This window comes from Zeus faber (assembly GCF_960531495.2).
Source record: "Zeus faber genome assembly, chromosome: 4".
Lineage (NCBI taxonomy): Eukaryota > Metazoa > Chordata > Actinopteri > Zeiformes > Zeidae > Zeus > Zeus faber.
In genome coordinates, this window is record NC_137191.1 from 35,680,185 (window position 1) to 35,705,816 (window position 25,632).

The following is a 25,632-nucleotide window of genomic DNA, read 5'->3' on the forward strand; positions in this document are numbered from 1 at the left end:
CCAGGTTTGTTTTTTTTTGTGCGATTTCTTATTTCTCATGTTTTTTACAAAATGAGTAAAATGTGCCTTTAAACAAGGAAAGAATTGGAGAAATAAAAGAGTTTCAAATATTTAACCGTCACACTAAAGTCTGACAGGAGGCCTTCACTCAAATTATAATTCCATATAAATATATATATATAAACATGTGAAGAGGTATAGAATAATAACAGCAGAGTAGAGCTATTTTCAGTGGATCATTTTAATGTACTCTCACAAGTTGGTGAACAGGTACAATTTCGTTGCTCACGGTACTAAAACACACATCCATTGATAGTATAAATAGCCAACCTAACAATAGTACACATTTTCAAATACATAAAATCATCAAGTATCCAAGTCTTAAATTACGCACATAAAAATAAAACCGAATAAAACCAAATAAAAAGGCGTACAAAATATAGCAGACGTCTGAAGTCCAGTTTTTCAAGCAAAACAAAACAAAAACAAAAATAAAGTAAATCACATTTGGACATGGCAGTTGATCAGTAAACAGAGGAGTCCAGACTTCCAGATGAAGTGTCGCAACAGTTAAAGCGTTTCATATTAAAAATATTCACTGAAAAGAGCAGAAATGTAAAATGTGTGTAAGACTTCCTGCGCGACACCAAGGCAACATTTTCTTTTTTTTGTTTTTCTTTTGTTCCAAATGGTAAAAATTGAAACACCTTTTTCCAAACCCGGCCGGTTGCCATGGTTTCCGTCGGATGGTATAAGGCATTTGTGGACGAACCGCTCGATTTGAAGGAAGGCGTGGCACTTTCTACGTCTCCGCTCCCGATTCGCTGCTGATGCGACGGCCAAATCCCAAAAACAAGGAAAAAGTAAATAGACCCCTTCAAATCACAGGCCGAGAATTTGACAGTAAGAGCTGGAATTCCTATATAAACTAATTCAATTTTGAAACTGATGTGCAGTAGTTCACTGTTAATCACCCAGTAATACATCAATAATAATAATAATACCAATAATACACCGGGAACAGGCCATTTTAATAATGAAACACATTAAATACCCACCGAGAAAGTAAACCATAGAATCATATTTTACTCATTTATGACAGTAAAGTTGTGAATAATTACACAGTAATTTTTGGCAACAGTATCAGCTGTGTCTCACCATGATACTCTACATTAAATATTATGATGGCAGCACCTTGGTAGTAGTTAAAATCACTGTTTAATAACTGAATAACACCTGGTTCTACATCCTCTCACTCCCAAACACTCCGAGTAATAAAGTATCACTGCTGGAATCACACATCACTTCCTGTATATTACTGGGTTATTGCAGTTAATTACTACAAATGCGTGTTTTTTTAAGGTGTTTTATCCGTTTTCCTCAGATGTTACTGTGTAAATCCGCCGGTGATTTCAAGGTTTCGCACAAAAGGAACAAACAACGTTTTTGACACCGACACGACAACTCGCTGCTCCTTCCTGAACCGAAGCTCAAACTATGCTTCTCACTAATCCACCGATCCATCCCTGCTTTTTATCTTCACCCTATTTTCTTTGATGGTTTTTTGTTCGTTGGTTTTTTTTGATACGTGTACTTTAGAGCATGTTAAAATGGGGGGGGGGGGGCGACACTTGAAGGGCTTTCCTGCTGGACGGACGGGGCGGGTCAGGGCGGGGTGGGGCGGGCCAGGGTGGGGCGGGGCAGGTCAGGGCTGGGCGGGGCGGGGCGGGTCAGGGCGGGGTCACTGGATGCAGCAGTTGTTGCGATGGCCGTTGGAGTCTTTGAAGCGCAATCGCATCTTGGGACGATACTTCTCCAGGTAGAAGAGCTGCTTGCTGTTGAAGGCCCCGCGCCGCTTCCTGCAGGAAAAACAGCACCACACACCAGCCCATGAGCAAGGCAGCAGTAAACCAACCTGCACTCAGTGGAATTTGGTAAAAAGCTCAACATTTTCAATGGTGACACCGTCAACGCATTTTACGAGTTTGACCCAAACGCACCAGTTTGACTTTCACTGACAGAGAAAACAGTTGCCACCAACAACTAATCCCAACACTAACTAACCTCAAGTAACCACAACACTAACTAACCTCAAGTAACCACAACACTAACTAACCTCAAGTAACCACAACACTAACTAACCTCAAGTAACCACAACACAAATTAACCTCAAGTAACCACAACACTAACTAACCCCAAGTAACCACAACACTAACTAACCTCAAGTAACCACAACACTAACTAACCCCAAGTAACCACAACACTAACTAACCTCAAGTAACCACAACACTAACCCCAAGTAACCACAACACTAACTAACCTCAAGTAACCACAACACTAACTAACCTCAAGTAACCACAACACTAACTAACCTCAAGTAACCACAACACTAACTAACCTCAAGTAACCACAACACTAGCTAACCCTAAGTAACCACAACACTAGCTAACCCTAAGTAACCACAACACTAACTAACCCCAAGTAACCACAACACTAACTAACCCTAAGTAACCACAACACTAACTAATCCCAAGTAACCACAACACTAACTAACCCTAAGTAACCACAACACTAACTAACCTCAAGTAACCACAACACTCACTAACCCTAAGTAACCACAACACTAACTAACCTCAAGTAACCACAACACTAACTAACCTCAAGTAACCACAACACTAACTAACCTCAAGTAACCACAACACTAACTAACCTCAAGTAACCACAACACTAATTAACCTCAAGTAACCACAACACTAATTAACCTCAAGTAACCACAACACTAATTAACCTCAAGTAACCACAACACTAGCTAACCCTAAGTAACCACAACACTAACTAACCCCAAGTAACCACAACACTAACTAACCCCAAGTAACCACAACACTCACTAACCTCAAGTAACCACAACACTAACTAACCTCAAGTAACCACAACACTAACTAACCCCAAGTAACCACAACACTAACGAACCTCAAGTAACCACAACACTAACTAACCTCAAGTAACCACAACACTAACTAACCTCAAGTAACCACAACACTAACTAACCTCAAGCAACCACAACACTAACTAACCTTAAGTAACCACAACACTAACTAACCTCAAGTAACCACAACACTAGCTAACCCTAAGTAACCACAACACTAACTAACCCCAAGTAACCACAACACTAACTAACCCTAAGTAACCACAGCACTAACTAACCTCCACCAACCACAACACTAGCTAACCTCAAGTAACCACAACACTAGCTAACCCTAAGTAACCACAACACTAACTAACCCCAAGTAACCACAACACTAAATAGCCCCAAGTAACCACAACACTAACTAACCTCAAGTAACCACAACACTAACTAACCTCAAGTAACCACAACACTAACTAACCTCAAGTAACCACAACACTAACTAACCTCAAGTAACCACAACACTAACTAACCTCAAGTAACCACAACACTAACTAACCTCAAGTAACCACAACACTAGCTAACCCTAAGTAACCACAACACTAACTAACCCCAAGTAACCACAACACTAACTAACCCTAAGTAACCACAACACTAACTAACCTCAAGTAACCACAACACTAACTAACCTCAAGTAACCACAACACTAGCTAACCCTAAGTAACCACAACACTAACTAACCCCAAGTAACCACAACACTAACTAGCCCCAAGTAACCACAACACTAACTAACCTCAAGTAACCACAACACTAACTAACCTCAAGTAACCACAACACTAACTAACCTCAAGTAACCACAAAACTAGCTAACCTCAAGTAACCACAACCCTAACTAACCCTAAGTAACCACAACACTAACTAACCCCAAGTAACCACAACACTAACTAACCTCAAGTAACCACAACATTAACTAACCCCAAGTAACCACAACACTAACTAACCTCAAGTAACCACAACACTAACTAACCTCAAGTAACCACAACACTTACTAACCTCAAGTAACCACAACACTAGCTAACCCTAAGTAACCACAACACTAACTAACCTCAAGTAACCACAACACTAACTAACCTCAAGTAACCACAACACTAACTAACCTCAAGTAACCACAACACTAGCTAACCCTAAGTAACCACAACACTAACTAACCTCAAGTAACCACAACACTAACTAACCTCAAGTAACCACAACACTAGCTAACCTCAAGTAACCACAACACTAACCCCAAGTAACCACAACACTAACTAACCTCAAGTAACCACAACACTAATTAACCTCAAGTAACCACAACACTAACTAACCTCAAGTAACCACAACACTAACTAACCTCAAGTAACCACAACACTAACTAACCTCAAGTAACCACAACACTAACTTACCTCAAGTAACCACAACACTAGCTAACCCTAAGTAACCACAACACTAACTAACCTCAAGTAACCACAACACTAACTAACCTCAAGTAACCACAACACTAGCTAACCTCAAGTAACCACAACACTAACCCCAAGTAACCACAACACTAACTAACCTCAAGTAACCACAACACTAATTAACCTCAAGTAACCACAACACTAACTAACCTCAAGTAACCACAACACTAACTAACCTCAAGTAACCACAACACTAACTAACCTCAAGTAACCACAACACTAACTAACCTCAAGTAACCACAACACTAACTAACCTCAAGTAACCACAACACTAGCTTACCTCAAGTAACCACAACACTAACTAACCTCAAGTAACCACAACACTAACTAACCTCAAGTAACCACAACACTAACTAACCTCAAGTAACCACAACACTAACTAACCCTAAGTAACCACAACACTAACTAACCTCAAGTAACCACAACACTAACTAACCTCAAGTAACCACAACACTAACTAACCTCAAGTAACCACAACACTAACCCCAAGTAACCACAACACTAACTAACCTCAAGTAACCACAACACTAACTAACCCCAAGTAACCACAACACTAACTAACCTCAAGTAACCACAACACTAACTAACCTCAAGTAACCACAACACTTACTAACCTCAAGTAACCACAACACTAGCTAACCCTAAGTAACCACAACACTAACTAACCTCAAGTAACCACAACACTAACTAACCTCAAGTAACCACAACACTAACTAACCTCAAGTAACCACAACACTAGCTAACCCTAAGTAACCACAACACTAACTAACCTCAAGTAACCACAACACTAACTAACCTCAAGTAACCACAACACTAGCTAACCTCAAGTAACCACAACACTAACCCCAAGTAACCACAACACTAACTAACCTCAAGTAACCACAACACTAATTAACCTCAAGTAACCACAACACTAACTAACCTCAAGTAACCACAACACTAACTAACCTCAAGTAACCACAACACTAACTAACCTCAAGTAACCACAACACTAACTAACCTCAAGTAACCACAACACTAACTAACCTCAAGTAACCACAACACTAGCTAATCCTAAGTAACCACAACACTAACTAACCTCAAGTAACCACAACACTAACTAACCTCAAGTAACCACAACACTAGCTAACCTCAAGTAACCACAACACTAACCCCAAGTAACCACAACACTAACTAACCTCAAGTAACCACAACACTAATTAACCTCAAGTAACCACAACACTAACTAACCTCAAGTAACCACAACACTAACTAACCTCAAGTAACCACAACACTAACTAACCTCAAGTAACCACAACACTAACTAACCTCAAGTAACCACAACACTAACTAACCTCAAGTAACCACAACACTAGCTAACCCTAAGTAACCACAACACTAACTAACCTCAAGTAACCACAACACTAACTAACCTCAAGTAACCACAACACTAACTAACCTCAAGTAACCACAACACTAACTAACCTCAAGTAACCACAACACTAACTAACCTCAAGTAACCAGTAACTGCGTGGTATGTGTGGCACGGTGCACGGTGCATTGCACTGCTGCCTCACAGCAAGAAGGTCCTGGGTTCGATTCCCACCTGAGGCGCTGTTGGCACCGTGCTCTGGTGGGTTATCTCCCAATGAGGAGCCTTTCTGTGTGGAGTGTGCATGTTCTCCCCGTGCTCACATGGTGTTTCCTCCACCTAACATCAGCAAGGACCCCCACCTAAAACATGGGGTTTCCTCCATGTAACATCAGTAAGGACCCCCACCCAAAACATGGGGTTTCCTCCACCTAACATCAGTAAGGACCCCCACCCAAAACATGGGGTTTCCTCCATGTAACATCAGTAAGGACCCCCACCCAAAACATGGGGTTTCCTCCATGTAACATCAGTAAGACCCCCACCCAAAACATGGGGTTTCCTCCATGTAACATCAGTAAGGACCCCCACCCAAAACATGGGGTTTCCTCCATGTAACATCAGTAAGGACCCCCACCCAGAACAAGGGGTTTCCTCCACGTAACATCAGTAAGGACCCCCACCCAGAACATGGGGTTTCCTCCATGTAACATCAGTAAGGACCCCACCCAGAACATGGGGTTTCCTCCATGCAACATCAGTAAGGACCCCCACACAGAACATGGGGTTTCCTCCACCTAACATCAGTAAGGACCCCCACCCAAAACATGGAGTTTCCTCCACCTAACATCAGTAAGGACCCCCAACCAGAACATGGGGTTTCCTCCATGTAAGGACCCCCACCCAGAACATGGGGTTTCCTCCATGTAACATCAGTAAGGACCCCCACCCAGAACATGGGGTTTCCTCAATGTAACATCAGTAAGGACCCCCACCCAAAACATGGGGTTTCCTCCATGTAACATCAGTAAGGACCCCCACCCAGAACAAGGGGTTTCCTTGTTCTGGGTGGGGGCATCTGGAACCAGGTCCCCGGGTGTGGTTGAACGCTGCCCCCGGATGAAGGACAAGCCAGGAGAAGCAGAGAATCCATTTCACCAGCACCATCCAACCATTGCATGTGTTGTAGTGTGGCATGTCATGTCATCAGTAAAGATTCTTCTAACCACAACACTAACTAACCACGACACTTACTAACCCTAAGTAACCACAACACAAACCCTAGGTAACCACAACACCTACTAGCCCAAGCTAACCATAATTCCAACTCACCACTGAGCTTTACCCTAACTAACTAAGCATAACATACTAACCATTAGCACTAGCTCTAACTATAACAACACTTACTCACTAAGCATAACACAAACTCAAGTGTTTCCAAACGTTTGTTCTGCTACGGTGACATCACTACCTGTCAGACAGAAGTAGAACTGTTATTATCATCATTATTATTATTATCATTATCATTATTATCATCATCATTATTATTATTATCATCATTATTATCAGCATTATCATTATTATTATCAGCATTTTCGTTATTATTATCATTATTGTTATAATCATTATTTTTATCATCATTATTATCATGATCATCATCATTATTATTATCATTATTATTATTATCATTAATATCATCATTATTATTATCATTATCATCATCATCATTATTATAGTAATTATCATCATCATCATCATCATCATTATCATTATTATTATTATCATCAAAATCATCATTATTATAATCACAATCATTATTCTTATCATTATTATCATCATCATTATTATCATTATTATTATTATTATCATCATCATCATCATTATTATCATCATCATCATTATCATCATTATTATAATCATCATCATTATTATCATTATTATCATCATCATTATCATCATCATCATAATCATTATTATCATTATTATTATCATCATCATCATCATTATTATTATTATCATTATCATCATCACCATCATTATCATTATTATTGTTATAACATTCAAGCGGTTGGTTTGTCACTTCTGCTCGTGAACTTACTGTCGAATGAACTGCACGGCGTCTTCATATTTCATCCCGCATTCTATGAGTGCGAGCGCCACCAGGACAGGAGCTCTGCAGCAGGCACAGTGTTATCAAAACCTCCACCCAAACGGCAAAATGTACCAAAGCAGTGGAGGAGCGGGCGCGCGCTCACCTGCCCAGCCCCGCCACGCAGTGCACCGCCACGCAGCAGCCAGCCTCCTCACGGAACTTCACCTTCAGCAGGTTCAACCAGTCATCCACGATCTGAGAGGAGGGAGGAGCGCCGTCGTCAAACGGCCAATCCTGGAGAGGGAGGAAGGGAAGGGGGGAGGGAGGAAACAGAGGAGAGAAAGGCGAGAAGGAAGGAGGGAGGGAGGGAGCAAAGGAAGGGGGGGAGGGACGGGCAGGAAAAAAGACAGGAATGCGAGGAGGGAAGGAAGGACGGCGAGAGGGAGGGAAGAAGGAATGGGAGGAGGAGAGGAAGCAGAGAAGGGAGGAAGGGAGGGAGGGAAGAGAGGAGGAGAAAAGGAGGCCAAAGAAGGAGGGAGCAAAAGAGGAAATTAGTTATTTCAGAAACGCTGCAGAGGAAACAGCTCGGAATCCTCAGCCCTGTGATGCAATGCAGCAGGTTCTCATCTCATATTTATTTATAAGTATAATAATAATAATAATAATAATAATGATGATAACAATAATGACAATAATATAATTATTATTATAATAATGATGATGATAATAATAATAATAATAATAATAATAATAATAATAATAATAATCTCCTGGGTCAAACTCTGCACTAAAAAAAGTCGGAACTTTGAGTCTTAAAAGATCTTTTCTTGGTCAAACGTTGTTATTATGCCCGTTGCATATGACATTCACTGCTTCATAACTCCATTACACAGTTGCCTACATCTTCAAAACTACAACGATTCCTATTATTCCAGAGCTTGACTAAATATATTCATCCTTTCAAAGTTTGTACTTAATGACTTTTGCACAAATTCCAAGTGAACTCAAATGTAGTTTGACCTCAAAGTATGACATCAGGAACATACACTACGAAATGTACGATGAAATGTGATCCTAAATTTCTCATGAATATAATATAATAATAAAATGCTGCCTCACCAGGACCTGGATGCCCTCCTTCCCCACCAGCGCGGCATCGTACGTGGCCTCGCACACCCGCACCACCGTCGTCACTCCGTACTTCTTCAGCTCCTGCGTTTGGAAAGAGGACGCGGAGCGTGAGAGAAAACCCTCCAGCACTCACCTCCTGTTCCGTTCTCATCAACTCATCTGCGTTTGGCCGCGGAATTCAATATTTCTACGGCACGGACAAATTTCGATTTTGAAAAAAACAACAACAAAAATCAACCTTCTGATTAAATTCTAACTTCTCTCCAGTGCCAGTGAACCCAACGTAGAAATGTAAAGTTTGTACGCTACGAGACAAAGCGTTGTGTTGTTTGCTTTGTGTTGAACGTTCTTTTTTCTCAAGTTCAATCGCGCATGAGTTGGTTCTGTCAGACAACTTGACGGCGCCACTCACTTCCATGCTCTTATTTGGGCATTCAAGCGGCTAATCCCTCCTTGCAAGATGCCCAAACCCCAATAAATAAAGAGCGTTTTAAAGCCCACGTCAGCGTTGTCTGTCAGAAGCGGCTCTCAAGGGGTGTTTGGGGGCTGGTTCCAAACTGAAAAGGAATCGTTATGGATCTTTACCTCAATGAACTTGTTCAGGGTGGCGTTGGTAGGATTGTGGGTAATGAGGAACCTCATGTTTTTGTAGGTGATCTCCACGGGGGCCGGTCTGTTCATGCGAGCCATTTTGACAATGAAGATTTTTTTTTTTTTAAATCAATAAAGAAAACTGAAAAAAATAACCAAAAAAAAACAACGAAATGTCTTCCAGGGAGTCGGAACACAAAAAAAGCTAAACGCTCAGACCGCAGCAAAAAGGTCAAACTGAAAGTCAGAGGAGCCTCCGGAAGCGGGACCTCCGTCCTCCTCACCGCGAGGTCGCTGGCGGCCGAACCAAAGAAGAGAGGAAGTTAAATTAAGGAAGCAGAGCGAGCGCCTCGCTCCTCCGGAACCAAACCAAAGGAAAAAGGAAAAGTCGAACCCGGGCCGGTTCCACCGCCGTCAGGGGAGGGGGGCGGTGCGCAGCGTGGTGGAGTTACCCCATCCAGGCCGAGTCGCCGCTGGTTCGGGTGGGGGCGGGCGGTGGTGGTGGTGGTGGTGGAGGCGGTGTGGGCGGTCCCAGTTCCGTCCCCTCCGTGGGGTCGAGCGGCGGGAAGATGGCAGCCGTCGGCCGTTCACTCGTCTGCACAGGCGGCGGCGTGCTGGGCCCGGCAGTAGTCTCCACTGCCCTTCAGAAACTCCATAAATGTGTGACCCAGAACACCACGGAACTGCTGCATGGAGAGGAGGAGGAGAGGGAAGGAGGAGAGGAGGGAGGGAGGAGAGAGGAGGGGGAAGGAGAGGAGGAGGAGGAGAGGGAAGGAGGAGAGGAGGGGGGGGAGGAGAGGAGGAGGAGGAGAGGGAAGGAGGAGAGGAGGGGGGGAGGAGAGGAGGAGGAGGAGAGGGAAGGAGGAGAGGAGGGGGGGAGGAGAGGAGGAGGAGGAGAGGGAAGGAGGAGAGGAGGGAGGGAGGAGAGAGGAGGGGGAAGGAGAGGAGGAGGAGGAGAGGGAAGGAGGAGAGGAGGGGGGGAGGAGAGGAGGAGGAGGAGAGGGAAGGAGGAGAGGAGGGAGGGAGGAGAGAGGAGGGGGAAGGAGAGGAGGAGGAGGAGAGGGAAGGAGGAGAGGAGGGGGGGGAGGAGAGGAGGAGGAGGAGAGGGAAGGAGGAGAGGAGGGAGGGAGGAGAGAGGAGGGGGAAGGAGAGGAGGAGGAGGAGAGGGAAGGAGGAGAGGAGGGGGGGGAGGAGAGGAGGAGGAGGAGAGGGAAGGAGGAGAGGAGGGGGGGAGGAGAGGAGGAGGAGGAGAGGAGGAGGAGGAGAGGGAAGGAGGAGAGGAGGGAGGGAGGAGAGGAGGAGGAGGAGAGGGAAGGAGGAGAGGAGGGAGGGAGGAGAGAGGAGGGGGAAGGAGGAGAGGAGTTGGGGAGGAGAGGAGGAGGAGGAGAGGGAAGGAGGAGAGGAGGGAGGGAGGAGAGAGGAGGGGGAAGGAGAGGAGGAGGAGGAGAGGGAAGGAGGAGAGGAGGAGGGAGGGAGGAGAGAGGAGGGGGAGGAGAGGAGGAGGAGGAGAGGGAAGGAGGAGAGGAGGAGGGAGGGAGGAGAGAGGAGGGGGAGGAGAGGAGGAGGAGGAGGAGAGGGAAGGAGGAGAGGAGGGAGGAGGAGAGGAGGGAGGGAGGAGAGAGGAGGGAGGAGGAGAGGAAGGAGAGAAAGGAAAGGAAGAGAGGAGGGAGGAAAGAAGGGAGGGAGGGAGGAGAGAGGATGGAGGAGGAGAGGAGGGAGGGAAAGGAAAGGAGGGAGGAGGAGAGGAGGGAGGAAGGGGGAGGAGAGGAGGAAGGAGGAGAGGAGGGAGGGAGGAGAGGAGGGAAGGAAAGGAAAGGGGGAGATGGAGAGAAAGGAAAGGAGGAAGGAGGAGAGGGAGGAGGAGATGAAGGAGAGAAAGGAGAGAAGGGAGGAGGAGAGGAGGGAGAGAAAGGAGAAGGAAGGAGAGGTGATGGAGGAGAGTAAGGAGAGAATGGAGGGGAGGAAGGAAGAAAGGAGAGGAGGGAAGAAAATAAAAAAGAAGAGAAGGAAGGAGGAGAGAAAGGAGGGGAGGAGGTAGTAAAGGGGAGAAGGAGGGAGAGAAAGGAAAACAAGGAGAGAAGGAAGGAGACAAAATAAGAGAAAGGGAGGAGGAAAGAAAAGAAAGAAGGAGGTAAGGAAGAAAGGAGGGCGGAGGGGAGAGAAGAGGAAATGAAGGAGGGAAGAAAGTGGAAAGGAAGGAGGAAAGAGGGGTGAAGCAAGGAGGAAAAAGGATGAAAGGAGAGAAGGATGGAGGAAAGGAAGGAACATAGGAGGAAAGCGAGGAGGAGGAGGAGGAGGAGGGAAGGAGGGAGGAGGAAAAAGGAAGCAAGGAGGAGAGGAGTTAAGGAGGGAGGAGAGGAGGGGGGGGAGAAAGGAGGGACAGGGGGAAGGGGCGGAGTTAGTGTTTTGGGGTTTTGTGCGCGAGAACTTCCACCCACGTCAAAGGCTACCAAAGCAACCTTTACTTCCCAAGGTGGGTGTGGATGAAGGTCAAGGTGGGTGTGGATGAAGGTCAAGGTGGGTGTGGATGAAGGTCAGGGTGGGTGTGGATGAAGGTCAGGGTGGGTGTGGATGAAGGTCAAGGTGGGTGTGGATGAAGGTCAGGGTGGGTGTGGATGAAGGTCAAGGTGGGTGTGGATGAAGGTCAGGGTGGGTGTGGATGAAGGTCAAGGTGGGTGTGGATGAAGGTCAAGGTGGGTGTGGATGAAGGTCAAGGTGGGTGTGGATGAAGGTCGCCCCCGTGAGGTGGGAGTGTGTCACTGCACCACCCTCAAAACGTGACGGCGTCATGAACGTAAACACACACGTGGACGGTGGCTGCTTGTGACGGTGCATCGTGGCTGGACCTCGTCACGGCCCCAAGTTTCGCCTCCTTTTCTTTCTTTTTTTTTTACCGGACGATGTGACACGTCCAGTACAGTACAGGGCAGTACTGTACAATGTAGTACAGTACAGTGCAGTACATTACAGTGCAGTACAGTACATTACAGTACAGTGCAGTACACAGCAGAGAACAAATATGATCAGTTTGTGGAGCTTAAAAACTGTTGATAAGCAGGTAATATAGACGATGACGTCATGAAGGCATGTCCATTTGTAATATTTTTAAATTGAATATCCAAAATCAAATAAGTCCCGTCAGTTAACGCAATTTTAAAAACAAACAAACAAATAAATAAATAAGTATTAAGAATATTAAGACTTTAAATCAAATGGTTCGCAGCTTTAATTCAAATTTCAGAAAAATAAATAATGTTGATCAAAAACAAAATCAATATGGCAAGTAGGTCTAATTAAGTAATAAAGTTTGCGGTGTTATGTCTCCATGACATGATTGGCTTTCCGTTGCAACTTGCCGAACGCGGAAAAATGAACAGATTTATTTTCATCAAAATGATTAAGTCTATTTTATTTTGACACAGTGGGGAAAAGAAAATTGCGATAATTATTCTAATTATTTTATCGCCGAGCACTGATTCAATTTGTGCTTAGAGGGTAATTATTTTCACCGGTCATTATGACCGGAGATATTTAAATATGTCGGACTTCAATGGATTTTATCCGCTCAAAATCCCAGAAATGACGGGATAAGGGGAACGCTGGTATGCGGTACGCCTTTCTTCACGACCAGTGTCTCTCACTTCCTGGAACTGAAAGTGTCAGTATTCAAACGGACTCGGCACTCGGAACAAGGAATACAAGGACACCGGTGCGACTCTGGTTTCGTGGCAGATTAGTCATTTTGGAAACGAAAGGCGTCGGCGCGGAAGCGGCAGCGCGTTGGAGCGGGTTCTAGAACAAACGCTGCAGCAGACGCAGCCGCGGAGAAACCGTTTGGATGAGGACATTAAAAAAAAAAAAAAAAAAAGAGGAGGCTGCAGGTCAAGCATGAGGCTCCAAACCGCCGGTGCGTCAATAACCACACTTGGGTGGGGTGCCATTCTCGTGATGGTTCAGTGCCCTCGAGCAAGGCACTGAACACCGCGACGAAGCAGTGTGTGTGTGTGTGTGTGTGTGTGTGTGTGTGTGTGCATAAAGAGGAAGGACGTGACGAAAGACTGTGTGTGAACTAAAAAGGAGGAAACCCAAACGGCGCGGTAGGAACAAAGCCTTCGAGGTGCCGTCAAACATCTAGGACAGTGGTGGAAGTGCAGGAAGCTCTCACGCCCCGTAAAGCTCCCGCGCTACACTCCTTTTCGGCGGGTCCACATCGCTCTCTGAGGTCCCCTAAAACACGGCTGCGGTTGTTTTGCTGGAAGCCGCTCGGATGATGCACTCTGGTCGTTATGACATGCCTCTAAACGCTCCCGTCCTCAGCGCGGCTGCTTCTGTGTGGGGTTTCATTCAATTAGAAAACGGGGGAAAATAAAAACATCTACAATTAAAAAAAAACTAGGGAATATACTTCAACGGGAGGGAGGTGTAAAATACGGGACGCTCCCGGGAAGGGCGGGAGGGTTGACAGGAATGCCTCGGCGATTAGCGTACGCCAGTGCTCAATGGCAAAAGAAGCACACAGCACTATCGTTTTTTAAATACTTGCATTTCCCTCGTCTGTAGTGTTGTCACGGACAGTTGGTACTGATTCCCTTTTTTTTTTATTTTATTTTTTTTTCAAGATTTGTGCTGGTCTGTGCAGCCAACAACAGAGCCAGTTCCCACGCTTAGCTCTTAGCTTTGACATAACGCTAGCGGGTCCGGCGCTAGGTACGTCTCCAGGGGTCGGGACACCCAGACGAGGGGCCGGTCGAATTCTGAGGAGCCTGCGTCGGATGTGGGAGGCAAATCGGAGCGGTTTTCTGAAGTGTGTGTGAGCTCTTCTCCCAGAACCTCAAATGTGTGGCCCCCAGCAGCGAAAAAGTGAGTTTCACATCATATGTCACAGCATCTTCACACCACTTATCAAGGGGAGAACACCAGAATGTCACTGGACGCAATTAGATGGACCTCCAACCAACCAGGGCGTTGGATGGACCTCCAACCAATCAGAGCGTTGAAACATGTGACGTGGCGCTGAGTGATTGAGTTGGCAAATTCAACTTTTACCAAATCCTGTTTGAAGAACAACAAACATCTTTCTTATCAACAAAAGCTTTTGAGAGGAAATGAAGCGTCCAGCTGCTTTCATACTTTCAGCTTCGACACTGTTCCACGTCAGTGGCAGCCATCTTGGTGAGGTACAACAGCGGCTGTCATCTAACGTCATGGTATCAGACTCCGCCCCATATTAGATAGAGGGTCGTGATTGGCCCGACCCCGGCGAGGTCGGGTGGAAACCAGTTTGAATGGGAGGGTGGCTAGAGGTATTCTGAAGAGCGTATGGAACATGAGCTGCAGATCTGCGCCTCCCAGGTTAAATATGTCATATTCCAAGACGACGTTTAACGCTATCGTGTTACTGTGACAACCAGAACCACCCTCGAATCACGACAACAATATTATGTCAATACATCTCCCAGACATGGCGGCCACCACGGGGCCTCCTGGGGGCCTCCTGGGGGCCTCCTGGAGCTGCTGACCAAGAAGCTCCCCCATTTATATCATAAACACATGGTTTCATGTGGGAGCTCCTTCCTCAGGCTCATGGCCCAAAACGTCAAGCTGCTAAACACCAGTCCTTAATTCCATGTTTTTCCCTCCCTGCCTGGAAAAATAACATTTCTCAATGTTGCATCAGGCTTCAAGGACCACGAATCTGTATGTTTGGATAAAAAATTAATAAATAAACATCATATCAAAATATGTGTTTTTTTTTTACTTTTTTCATCCTTGTTGGTTTTGTTATCATGATCTTTTGTTATTTTTTTAATCAGAATTGATTTAGCAACACGGTTTGTTGTAACTTTTATCAGTATTAACTCTTTTGCAATTATGTTTGTTTTTAATAAATGTTATAATCATTGTTTGTTCTGCTGGTTTTTTTAAATCTATTTTTGTCATTATTTTCTAAATCATTTTTTTTTTATAATTATTTATTCTGCGTTTATGTTTTGTCCATTTCTTAATCATTGTTTGTTTTAAAGTTTGAATTATAAACAAAGTAGCGTGTGTGTGTTTTGCGGCGCGGTCCTTTGTGCGCCAGCGGCGGCCCGCGGGGCTCAGGTCCCCGGGGAAGGAGCCTCTCTCTGCGGCCAGGAGCCGCCGCGCCGCGCCGCCCCACGGGCGGGACTCGAACCACCGTCCAATCTGAACGATTTTTAAAGTCCAAAACACTCGTTTCGGGGGGAAAAAAACATAAACAGAACAATAAAATAGAACAAAAATAAAAAAATGCGTCGTTTTTGTTTTTGAGCCGAAACAAGATGTCGACACGGAAGCGGCTGACGCCGCGTGACGTCACAGCTCGGCGGTCCCTGCCTCGGGACGGTTTGTACTGACCGGTACCACCGACACCACCGACACGTTCACACGTTGAAAACAACGACCCGCCGCCGATCAAGGTGCGGGGCATAACGACCGGACCGGGACTGGAACTGACACCGCGGTTTGGAGCCGAAGAGGCCGTGATCCGACGGCGGAAAACGGCGGGCCGGCGGGGCCCCGACCGGGACGGCGACGTGACGAAGCCGCTGAGCGGTTCGACGGGGAGCCGCGGGTCGGGGTCGGGGTCGGGGTACTTACTGGCATATGTTTACTCATTGAAGATTGTAGCTTGATCATACGGCCGGTCCCTAAAAAGCGGTCGGAAGGAGACCCGGAGCTGCAGCATTCAGTCCTGGACTGGAACAGGCTGGAACCACACCCTGCGCGCACTGCACCGAGCCGCCGCACGGGGGCGCTGCGGGGCCGCGTCATGCAGGGGGTTAGACATGGAGGGACGTGCAGACAGACGGACGGAGCTAAGCGCCGAATTCACCGCATTCATTCACTATACGCGTCAGAAAAAGTAATAAACACTTCAACAGAGTGAGATGAGAGTAAGTGACGGAGGGGAAAAAAGCAACTCACACCAACAGGTGAAATGGTTTGTGTCCTGTCCAGGACACGAGCCGCTACCACTCTGCTGCAGCTTCTCACTGGGCTTCAGTGCATTCCAATGGGGCAAACGACGGAGCCCTGAAAAAATGCACATCTCCTTTTGGGAAACAAGGGAGCTCACAGCATTGTCCAGACATTCTTTATGCCATATACCAGGAAGGAATGGCCGCCAAACATTATTGTGTTTTATTTGGGGGGGGGGGGGGGGTTTATTGACTCATCCGCCTACATCCACGGTAACGTCAGAGACTAGAAACAGGAAACTGCGTCGCTTGGATTTTCAGCGGCAATTTCGAAAAGCCGTCAAATCAAAACTGCTATTCTGAACATGTTCACTACGTAGGTGTGTCATGGAGGACGCCTGGGAGCACGCGAGTGAGAGTTTCCTATTTTTTGAAAAGGAGATTCTCACAGGGCAATGCGTCTTAAACGCTGGCCCCGCTGGACCGCCTGTCAACGCGGTGAGAAGCCGCAGCCGAGCGGTTCGTTTCACCAGCAGGGAAAGCTCTCTGGGAACAGCCAGTTCACACTGCGCTGGATGGTGAACAGGCGGTAAAAAGAATTTCATGTCTGGACTTGGTGTGATTGGTAAACAACACAGAGCAGTGGCATCCGGCCACCAGAGGGGGCGACAATGTGCCCTTCATATGGCGGGTCCATCGTGCACCCATTTAATTACTGATTCGTTTTATTTTGTTGTTTATCGAGCTTATTGTCGAGTATCTTGTAATAAATAACGCACACAGACTATAAAACCATGCCTTGTGTCGACCCGTGGGGACTATTGAAAAGTTGGGCTCCACGGTATAAAATAGGAAATGGAAATAAAGGAAACAAAAGTGTAAATTGATCTCTTTGAGTTGTTTAATGTGAACAACACAACGTGTGGATGGAAAGAATCCTGTCTCTCAGCTGAATGGATGTTGTATTCAGACCTGATTCTAGAACAGCTTCCTGCTCCAGACTGTACCAGAGAGAGTGTGTGTGTGTGTGTGTGTGTGTGTGTGTGTGTGTGGAGAACAGAAATGCTGAGCTGTGTGTTTCAGTGTGTGATTCACTGTGTGTGTGTGTGTGTGTTTGTGTGTTTCATTGTGTTTCACTATGTGTGTGTGTGTGTGTGTGTTTTAATGTTCTTCACAGTGTGTTTCACTGTGTATGTTTTTGTGTGTTTTAGTGTGTGTGTGTGTGTGTGTGTGTGTGTGTGTTTCATAGTGTGTGTTTCACCGTGTGTGTTTTTGTGTGTTTCACTGTGTGTGTTTTTTGTGTGTTTTAGTGTGTTACACTGTGTGTATGTTTCACAGTGTGTGTTTCACTGTGTGGGTTCCAGTGTGTTTCCGTGCGGCTGCGGCAGCGGCAGCTTGGACCCCTCGGACCCCCTCGGACCCCTCGGACCCCCAGATCCCCGTTGCCAGTGGATGCCAACAGTGTTTCAGGCCGGAGAGCCGCGTACGCCAGGGCAGGAATTTTCTGATCCATCCCTTTGTGCCAAGTGTGTATAAAATAAAACTAATGTGTGCGTTTGGCCCCGGCCCCGTGTGAGAGAGCAGCTCAGGACCCAAAGAAAAGAGATGATCGACTCTGAAGAATCCTGGCTCAAGGTAAAAAAAAACAAACAGTGATGTTACTTTAGTTTAAAAACTGGATTTATGTTTGCATATGTTTGTATATCCCTGTAAATGACTGTGACTGCCTTCACACTTGTTTTATTGTAAATAAATAAGATCTGCATGAGCATCATCTGCAGAGTTGTACTTCATGAACTATTATAGAAGTATTATTGACGTTTAAAAGCACGTAATTAAGTATTTGAGCTTTTCTTCCGCCTCTGGGCAGCAGAGAGTTCACATTAGTTATGTGCTTGTTAACACGTCGTCTTATTCTTGAATTCAGGGTCGTTTGTTGTTGTTGTGTGTACACTGTGTGTATTTGAGTGTTATTCCTTGTGTTTCCAGGAGGGCGGCAGCAGAACCACAGACACCGTGGACGGCACCAGGATGAGCAAGAGGAAGGGCGTGACCGTGACGGGGCGGTACACGTCCCCACGCGACTGGGACCGGGGGCCGCTGTCCATCGTCCACGCCAACGCCGGCGGCCCCCGGCCCCCCAGCCACGCCGCCACCACCATGATCTCCATCGGCCCCCCGCCGCACCGGCCCACCCCCGTAGCCCCGGAGGAGCCCTCCGCCGCGGAAGACTGGGACCCGGACGTAGTGTCCCCAGGCCGGGCCGGCCACAGCGAGGCCGGGGTCCCCCGACAGACCATAGACGAGCTGAAGATGATCCTGAGGGAGAGCCCCCTGCTGGGCGCCCGGGTAAGGGACGAGGGCCGACCGGGGGGCCCCTACACGTACCTCCACGGGAGCGGCGGCAGGACGGACGTACGGCAGGACAGCGGGAGCCCGCACAGGGAGTTCACCACGTTCAAACCACACGGGGATGGTTCCAGAAGGGGGGCCGCGTCCAGAGACAGCCTGTCCATTCAGCAGGCGAGCAGCGGGGATCCGTCCAGCACCTTCCGGCCTCAGGGCCCCACAAATACACAACATGGAGCCCAGTCGCCCACATACGAAGGCAGTGTGACCTGGGCGGAGACTGGAACCTCTCACGCTGGTAGGACAATACTATTTCTCATAAAAGGTTATTTTTCATGAAGGACACACTGTGGAAAACATTTCATCTATTTTCTTGAAATAATCTGTTGTGTGTTTTCGCTGTTTCTATAAATTGTTTTTAATTATTTCAAGTCGTAAAAAAAAGTGGTTGCAACTGACGTGCTTGGATCATAAAAAATAGAGACTTTTACAAAATTTCTGAGATAAACTTTGTTAGATACAAATAATGTTCCGCAGTTTCACCGGCACATTTCTTTTGGGCAGATAACGGAAAAGAGAGCAACGACAGCTCAGGGACACGGAGCTTCACTGCAGCCATGGAGCAGATCAAGCAGCAGATCTCCAGAGAGAACATCAACTTTGTTCGCTTTGAGGCCACGGACCTTCACGGGGTGTCGAGATCCAAGACGGTGCCGGTCCGCTTCTTCCACGTAGGTCCAACCACATCCAATTGAAACCCATGTGCTGTCTCCAGGTGTGATGTGGTAGTTTTAATGTAATCCTCACTTCGCCAGGAGAAAGCCGTGTATGGCGTGTCGATGCCCAGAAGCTACTTGGAGCTGACTTTAAGTCCCAAGAGCAACGAGGTGGACCACGCCAACACCGCCAACTTCAGCAGCGACGTCCTTCTGATCCCCGACCTGCAGACCTTCCGTGTTCTTCCCTGGGCTGACCAGACCGCCCGGGTGGTCTGCGACCCCTGCACTGTGACCGGGAGCCCCCTGAGGACTTCCCCTCGCCTCATTGCCAAGCAGCTCCTGGCTCAGCTCCAGGGCCTGGGCTTCTCGCTGCACTCCTCCTTTACCTACGAGTGCTGCGTCCTGGGATCTCCGGACCGCATCGGCCCCAAGACGCTGATGTTCCCCGCCACCACCCTGCTCAGCAACCATGACCTGCCCTTCTTCCAGCAGCTGGTGGACAGTATGTACTGCATGGGAGCCGACGTGGACAGCTTCGCCTCGGCCAGCGGCCCCGGCCAGATGGAGATCAACCTCCGGCCGGAGTTCGGGATCGGGTCGGCCGACAGCGCCTTCACCTTCCGCACCGGCATCAAGGAGATGGCTCGGAAGCACAGCTACATCGCCAGCTTCTTCACGGACGACGGCCTGTACAACGCGGGCGTCCTCTCCCACAGCCTGTGGGACGCTGGCGGGAGGCGGAGCCTGTTCCACAGCGGGGAGAAGGCCGGCGAGCTGTCGGAGATGGGCAGGAAGTGGTTGGCCGGCCTGCTGTCCCACTCGGCCGCCCTGAGCTGCCTTATGTCGCCCGGGCTGGGCTGCCGGAGCCACATCGCCAAGGCGGTGAAGGACCCACGCAAGATGGTGTACGCCTCCTGCGGCTACAACGACAACAGCAGCTCCTTCAACGTCAAGTGCCACGGCGGGCGGGAAACGCACATCGACAACAAGCTGGGCTCCGCCATGGCCAACCCCTATGTGGTGCTGGCCGCCACGGTGGCCGCCGGCCTGGACGGCATCAAGCGGAACCTGGCGGTGGAGGCCGGGCTGAACAGATCCTCCGGCCAGCAGAGGCAGTTCGCCATCCCCGTCAAGCTGGACGACGCGCTGGAGGCGCTGGCGGAGGACCACGTCATGCGCGGCGCGCTGGGAGAGCCCTTCGTGCAATACTTCATCGCGATGAAGAAGTTTGAGATCGAGACGCAAGAGCTGGATGACGAGAGGAACAAGTGTCTGGAATATTTTATCTAGAAACCCAGACCCACGTGATGCCGCTTACTGAGTGAGAAACCTCTGGGACAGAAATAAAGGATGAAACATTTACTTGATTTAAGTACATGAGTTATTTTGATACTATCAATTTGAGGATGCAGAGTCATTTGAGAATAAACTAATAAGCGCAACTTTTAGTCTGTGGAGTCTCTTTTGTTGTCGATGAATGATTTCAGGAGACTTGTTGCATAGACATCGGACAGAAGCAAACGAGTGGAAACGGCTCTCCGGCACCAAAGCCCCCCTACTGGCAGAACGTAGGAAATGCAACCCATCCTTAACCGACCTTTCACCCAACGATCTCCTTGTTCGTGAACACGCTCTATGAATAACAATTTACAGTTTTCCTCAGCAGCTAAAGCCAATTTCCTGAAACAAGTCACTATTTTCCCAAAAGTAAAACCACAAACCCAAAGCCACGCAGCAATCCACTCAAACCTCTAACTTCCGTGAGCAAAATGACACCATCCGCACTGAAACAAAATGCTGATGGAGTTCAGGTTGTGAGGTGCTTTCTGCTTTCTGAAGGTGGAGCCAGCTCTCTGTGCAGAGTTAAAACAAACATGCAACAGGAGAAACAAGTCAGCCGTGGTCGTAGTTTTGAGAAAGGAGTCTTCCCTTTTTTCTTTTTGGGAGCTGATGTTCCGGTTTGAGGTGTTGTGCAAATAGATCCAGTTTCAGTGTGCGAGCAAACTGTAAAAGACAGTTCATTGTTGTTGCATGTAAACCCTCATCTTGTCCTCACAACAGCAATAGTTGAACAAAAACATCTGTCCGCAAGAGCGAGTGGCCATTTAAAAAAATACAAACTTTAATATTACAGCATGAGAAATATGAGTCCCACGAGGAGCCCAGAGGTCAACAATGGTAAAACAGAAGTTTTTAGACACAGAATTGCTGTAGAAACAGAAGTTCCCGAACAACATGAGATATAAATTGTTTTGTTTTGCATTTGTCTGTACAGGGTGTGCAAGCAAAAGTCCCAGATAACTGAAATTGATAGTACTGTTAATGTAGCTTAAATTAGGTTATTACTGGTGGCACCTTTATTTCATCTTTAATGCCTTGTCAATAAAGTGCACAGGAGGGTGGAGGGGCAGCCAAAGAGCGGCTGAACTTCCTAAAAAAACAAACACTTGGGATTTTTTGGCTCCTGGCTCCTCGGGGCTTCGTGTAGAAAAACAATTCTTCTGCCAGGTATGGTGTGATGGCTGGATGATTGAAGGTGTAATTCCCAGTCAGACGGCTGTTACTGCCACACAGCTTGTTTCATGTGTTCAATGGCTTTCATCCAAACAACTTGTTTTGTTCCTTTTAAGCTCAATCTTTCCACATGTCGAGCGTCTGTCTCTTGCTGTGCTTTTTAAAGTCACATGGTCATAAAGCCAAACTGGATGTGGAGTGTGACTCCAGAACGTGCTGCGAGGGCGGATGTCCGTATTTCTGATATCACACACCGAGGCAATGTGTATCTTGTGTATTTTTATGTCATAAAGGCGTAAAAAAAAAAAAAAAAAAAAAAAAGCCTTCCGTCTGTGGCCAGGGAAAGGCTTGCTGTATGAAAAGGTGCGTCACGTTGCGCTGATGACTAACAGTCCCCTTTACCCAGGAGTCGTCCAACCTGTCCTGTGCCGCAGTGCGTTGACTCGCATTCACTTGTTCTTGCTGATCAGGTTTCCCACGCGCTGCATGAAGCGTCCCAGCCTGTTGTCGGCGCTGGGCGTCTGACACGCCGGATGGTTCGGCGTCCGTCTCAGGCTGTTCACCAGCGAGTTCCTCTCCTTGTCTGAGTAGCGCATGCTGGCGCTCCTCGCCGGTTTGTCTGGAGGACTCTTCTCGCTGTTGAGAAAATGCTCAAAGCGGCCGTAGTCCTTGTCCTTCCTGGTTTGGCAGGCGGTTGACCCCTCGCTCTCCAGAGTGACCCCGGAGCCCCGGTCCTGCCCGGCCGCAGCGCCCGCCCTCCTCTTACTGGAGCGCTGCAGGGAGAACCTCTCAAACAACGGGAACCTTTCCCTTTCTGCCTCGGCAAGGCTATCGATGGCATTGTGTGAGCTGGAAACACTCGGAGATTGACCTTTCAGTGGCTTTTGCTGCAAAGCAGAACCGTTCCCGACAGGAGACGCTCCCGGTTTGGTCCTCTCCCCCGGGACCTGCAGGTTCGTTGCGGTGGGAGTCTGCGACCGAACCGAGTTCTTCCTGTGGAGGGATTTCTCCTCCATCCTCTTGTGGTCACCCGAGGTCGGCATGGAGCCCACTTTGGACCTCACAGAGTTCTTCCTCTGAAGCGCTGGGTCCTGCAGCTTTTCCAATGAGCTCCTGGCATTGACCGCCTGCTGCGATCCGGCGGATGTGTTTGAGGCCGCAGGATTCACCTTTAGACGAGTCGCTTCCCTACCCAGCGGCGTTTTCTTTCCACCCCGAGCCTCAGGGTTTGTTTGTCCTGGACTGTGGGCCGCCTGAGCTGTGGAGCTGTGGCTCCGCCCCGCCCGGTCAGACATGACTGAGTCAACATTTGTAACAGCCTTCTCCTCCTTGGACACTGTTTCCTTACTGCGTTTAAAGACAGTTGGTCCTGAGTGGTTGATCATCTTCTCCGTTGAATCTGGATTTGTCTTCATTTGGAAATCCTTCTCCTCTGGAATCTCAAGGAGAGAGTCCATAACTCTGCCGATGGGAGGTTTTAGCGACGCCTCCTTCCCTTTCGTGTCTAGGTTCTCCACTGCCGACGTCGTCCTGGAGAGGGGTTCGTGCCAGTCAAAGGTCTGTGACGTCCTCCGTCCCGAAGCTGTTTGGATGTCGAAGTGAGAGACTGAGCGCTGGGGTTCCTCTGCCTTCACCCCGCTTTGAGAAGCTTCTTCTGGAGGCCTCGGCCTTGGTCCTCTGTCCTCACCCTGCCCTGGCACCGTGTCCACGTGTTCAGGTTGTACATTTTCCTCTAATTCTGCCATGCTTTGACTTTTGTCCAGAGCTCTTATGGAAGACCTCATTCTGGACATTTCCAGAGTTGAGAACATCGGCCTCAGAGACTCCTGGCTCTGCCGGGGGTTGGTGTACTCCTGCAGACTGAGTCTTTTCAGACGGATCTCGTCCAATCTGGACTTGATGTCCCTCACCCAGTTGGAGGGGACCTGCGGCTGAGGGTCGTTCAGCCCCTGTTGACTCCCCTGCGGGGAAGCCACGTCGTACGCAGGGTCCGTGGGGGGGTCCGTGTTGCTGAAGTAGGAGTCCATTTTCCACTTGTGGAGCGAGGTCTCCGAGTTGAAGGGAATCAGGTTCTGGTCGGCGCCGTAGCGGGACCGGTGCCTGTGCAGGGGGTGGGACACCCTGGTGGGCAGCGGCCGGTCCTCACCGCCCCGCTGGACCGCTCCGCTCCTGTCGGGGGCGCTGGGTCCCAACGCGTCCCTGGCAGGGGAGGGGTGCAACTAGTTACCTTTACTTACTTACACGTACTGAATAATTTATACTTTTCTAAAGTACATTTTAGACACAGTACTTGAGTACAGGGTATACGGTTGTAAAGGAAGTAATGTTCTTTTTACACAGTTACTTTGTCTTATGTGTTGTAGTCATGTTTCTCCTTCTCCTTCCTCCATCACGTTAAAACTTTAACTCATAACAATAACACACACACACACACACATATCCAGTTATAATGATTGTCACCAGTATTTTTTTACCTAAATTGAATTTGGAGTCAACCAAGTGATCAGCATTAGAATATTTTAAATTGATCAAGTATGGACAGAATAGCTTCAGCCGACTGCCGCGCACAGAGCTGTGATATGAAGCACGGGACAATCACGGTCTGAGGAACGTCCATTAAAGCAGGGTTGAAAATACGATTGTTTTAACATTATCTGTAACAACGATCCTTCAACAGGTTTTGTTTACACTACCCACCTATGGTCCCTGGCCCCCGCCCTGATCCGAGGGCCAGAGTTGAGCCACTGCAACTCTCCTGCATAGCTGTGGCCCCTCACCAGGTTCCCCGGGTTGGGCGTGTGGGACTGGTGCAGCCAGTCCTGCATGCTCAGACCCTTGGTCAGCACCCCGCTGTTGGGGTAGGCGTCCCCCTTGCGGCTCCTTAAGCCCTGGGTCATCCTGGGCCTGACGTTGATTTGCTGCAATGACAGCTGGCTGGAGTTGGGGCTGTACAGGGGCCCCGCAATGCCCCCCAGCGGCCTCGACAGGAGCACTGGGATGGCCGAGCGGGCAAACAGTCGGCGGAACTCCTCGTCGTAGGATCCGACGAGCTGCCCTGTGATCACCTGCACCATGCTCAGATGGACCTTCTCAAAGGACCATGTGTAGCTGAAGGAACGGGAAATGCAGCAAACGATAAGAAACCACCACGGAAGGTAAACCTGCATAAACCCTTTATATCATCTAAAGCATTTGAAAAATGATACATAAATAAAGACAATATTTATAAATATGATGATGATGATGATGATGATGATGATTATTATTATTATTATTATTGCTGTTAGAATTATTATTGTTATTATTATTATTATTATTATTATTATTATTATTATTTTAATATTTCATGGTGAGCTGTATGAGACCACCGCCCCTACCCTCCCAAATAAAAATAATAGGTTTTGATTTAGATTTTGTTGCTGATTTGCTAAAAAGGTAAAAAAAATAAAACTGATGCTAGTTCTACTACTAAAAATACAACTACCATTGTACAACACACACACACACACACACACACACACACGCACGGACCTGTATGTTCCATGT

General features: G+C 47.7%; 4 protein-coding genes across 4 annotated transcripts in view; 1 reads left to right on the top strand and 3 right to left on the bottom strand.

Moving 5' to 3' along the window:
* Positions 1-223: 223 nt before the first annotated feature.
* ptp4a1 (protein tyrosine phosphatase 4A1) lies at positions 224-9,687 on the bottom strand. Its single transcript, XM_079999340.1, has 5 exons — positions 9,558-9,687; positions 8,961-9,053; positions 8,005-8,135; positions 7,848-7,922; positions 224-1,859 (listed from the first exon to the last, which is right to left on the bottom strand). The coding sequence occupies exons 1-5, from the start codon at positions 9,660-9,662 to the stop codon at positions 1,742-1,744; spliced, it is 522 nt and encodes a 173-aa protein (XP_079855466.1). The 5' UTR covers positions 9,663-9,687; the 3' UTR covers positions 224-1,741.
* Positions 9,688-10,113: 426 nt separating this feature from the next.
* LOC307229355 (uncharacterized protein) lies at positions 10,114-16,299 on the bottom strand. The gene is made up of 2 exons (XM_079999344.1): positions 16,185-16,299; positions 10,114-10,249 (listed from the first exon to the last, which is right to left on the bottom strand). The coding sequence occupies exons 1-2, from the start codon at positions 16,221-16,223 to the stop codon at positions 10,151-10,153; spliced, it is 138 nt and encodes a 45-aa protein (XP_079855470.1). The 5' UTR covers positions 16,224-16,299; the 3' UTR covers positions 10,114-10,150.
* Positions 16,300-16,959: 660 nt separating this feature from the next.
* Positions 16,960-20,862, top strand: lgsn (lengsin, lens protein with glutamine synthetase domain; the record flags this gene model as incomplete). Its single annotated transcript, XM_079999577.1, has 6 exons — positions 16,960-17,093; positions 17,869-17,987; positions 18,084-18,139; positions 18,494-19,151; positions 19,418-19,584; positions 19,669-20,862. 6 exons carry the CDS (start codon positions 16,960-16,962, stop codon positions 20,860-20,862), a joined length of 2,328 nt encoding a protein of 775 aa, XP_079855703.1.
* Positions 20,863-22,415: 1,553 nt separating this feature from the next.
* LOC307229578 (uncharacterized protein) overlaps positions 22,416-25,632 on the bottom strand; it is a gene marked incomplete at its 5' end in the record, with an annotated part of 8,202 nt that continues 4,985 nt past the window's right edge. Inside the window, 3 exons of the mRNA XM_079999578.1 lie at positions 22,416-24,285; positions 24,784-25,194; positions 25,618-25,632. The exon at positions 25,618-25,632 is cut by the window's right edge and continues 110 nt beyond it. Of these exons, the coding sequence (XP_079855704.1) occupies positions 22,536-24,285; positions 24,784-25,194; positions 25,618-25,632 (2,176 nt within the window). The 3' untranslated portion in view covers positions 22,416-22,535. The remainder of the gene's footprint in view (positions 24,286-24,783; positions 25,195-25,617) is intronic.

Coding starts and splice junctions, on each gene's coding strand:
- ptp4a1 (XM_079999340.1), bottom strand. CDS start 9,662: ATGGCTCGCATGAACAGACCGGCCCCCGTGGAGATCACCTACAAAAAC. Junction 7,923..8,004: donor TGCGTGGCGGGGCTGGGCAG/GTGAGCGCGCGC, acceptor TGCCTGCTGCAG/AGCTCCTGTCCTGGTGGCGC. Junction 1,860..7,847: donor GCCGTGCAGTTCATTCGACA/GTAAGTTCACGA, acceptor TTTTTCCTGCAG/GAAGCGGCGCGGGGCCTTCA.
- LOC307229355 (XM_079999344.1), bottom strand. CDS start 16,223: ATGATCAAGCTACAATCTTCAATGAGTAAACATATGCCA. Junction 10,250..16,184: donor CAATGAGTAAACATATGCCA/GTAAGTACCCCG, acceptor CTCTCCATGCAG/CAGTTCCGTGGTGTTCTGGG.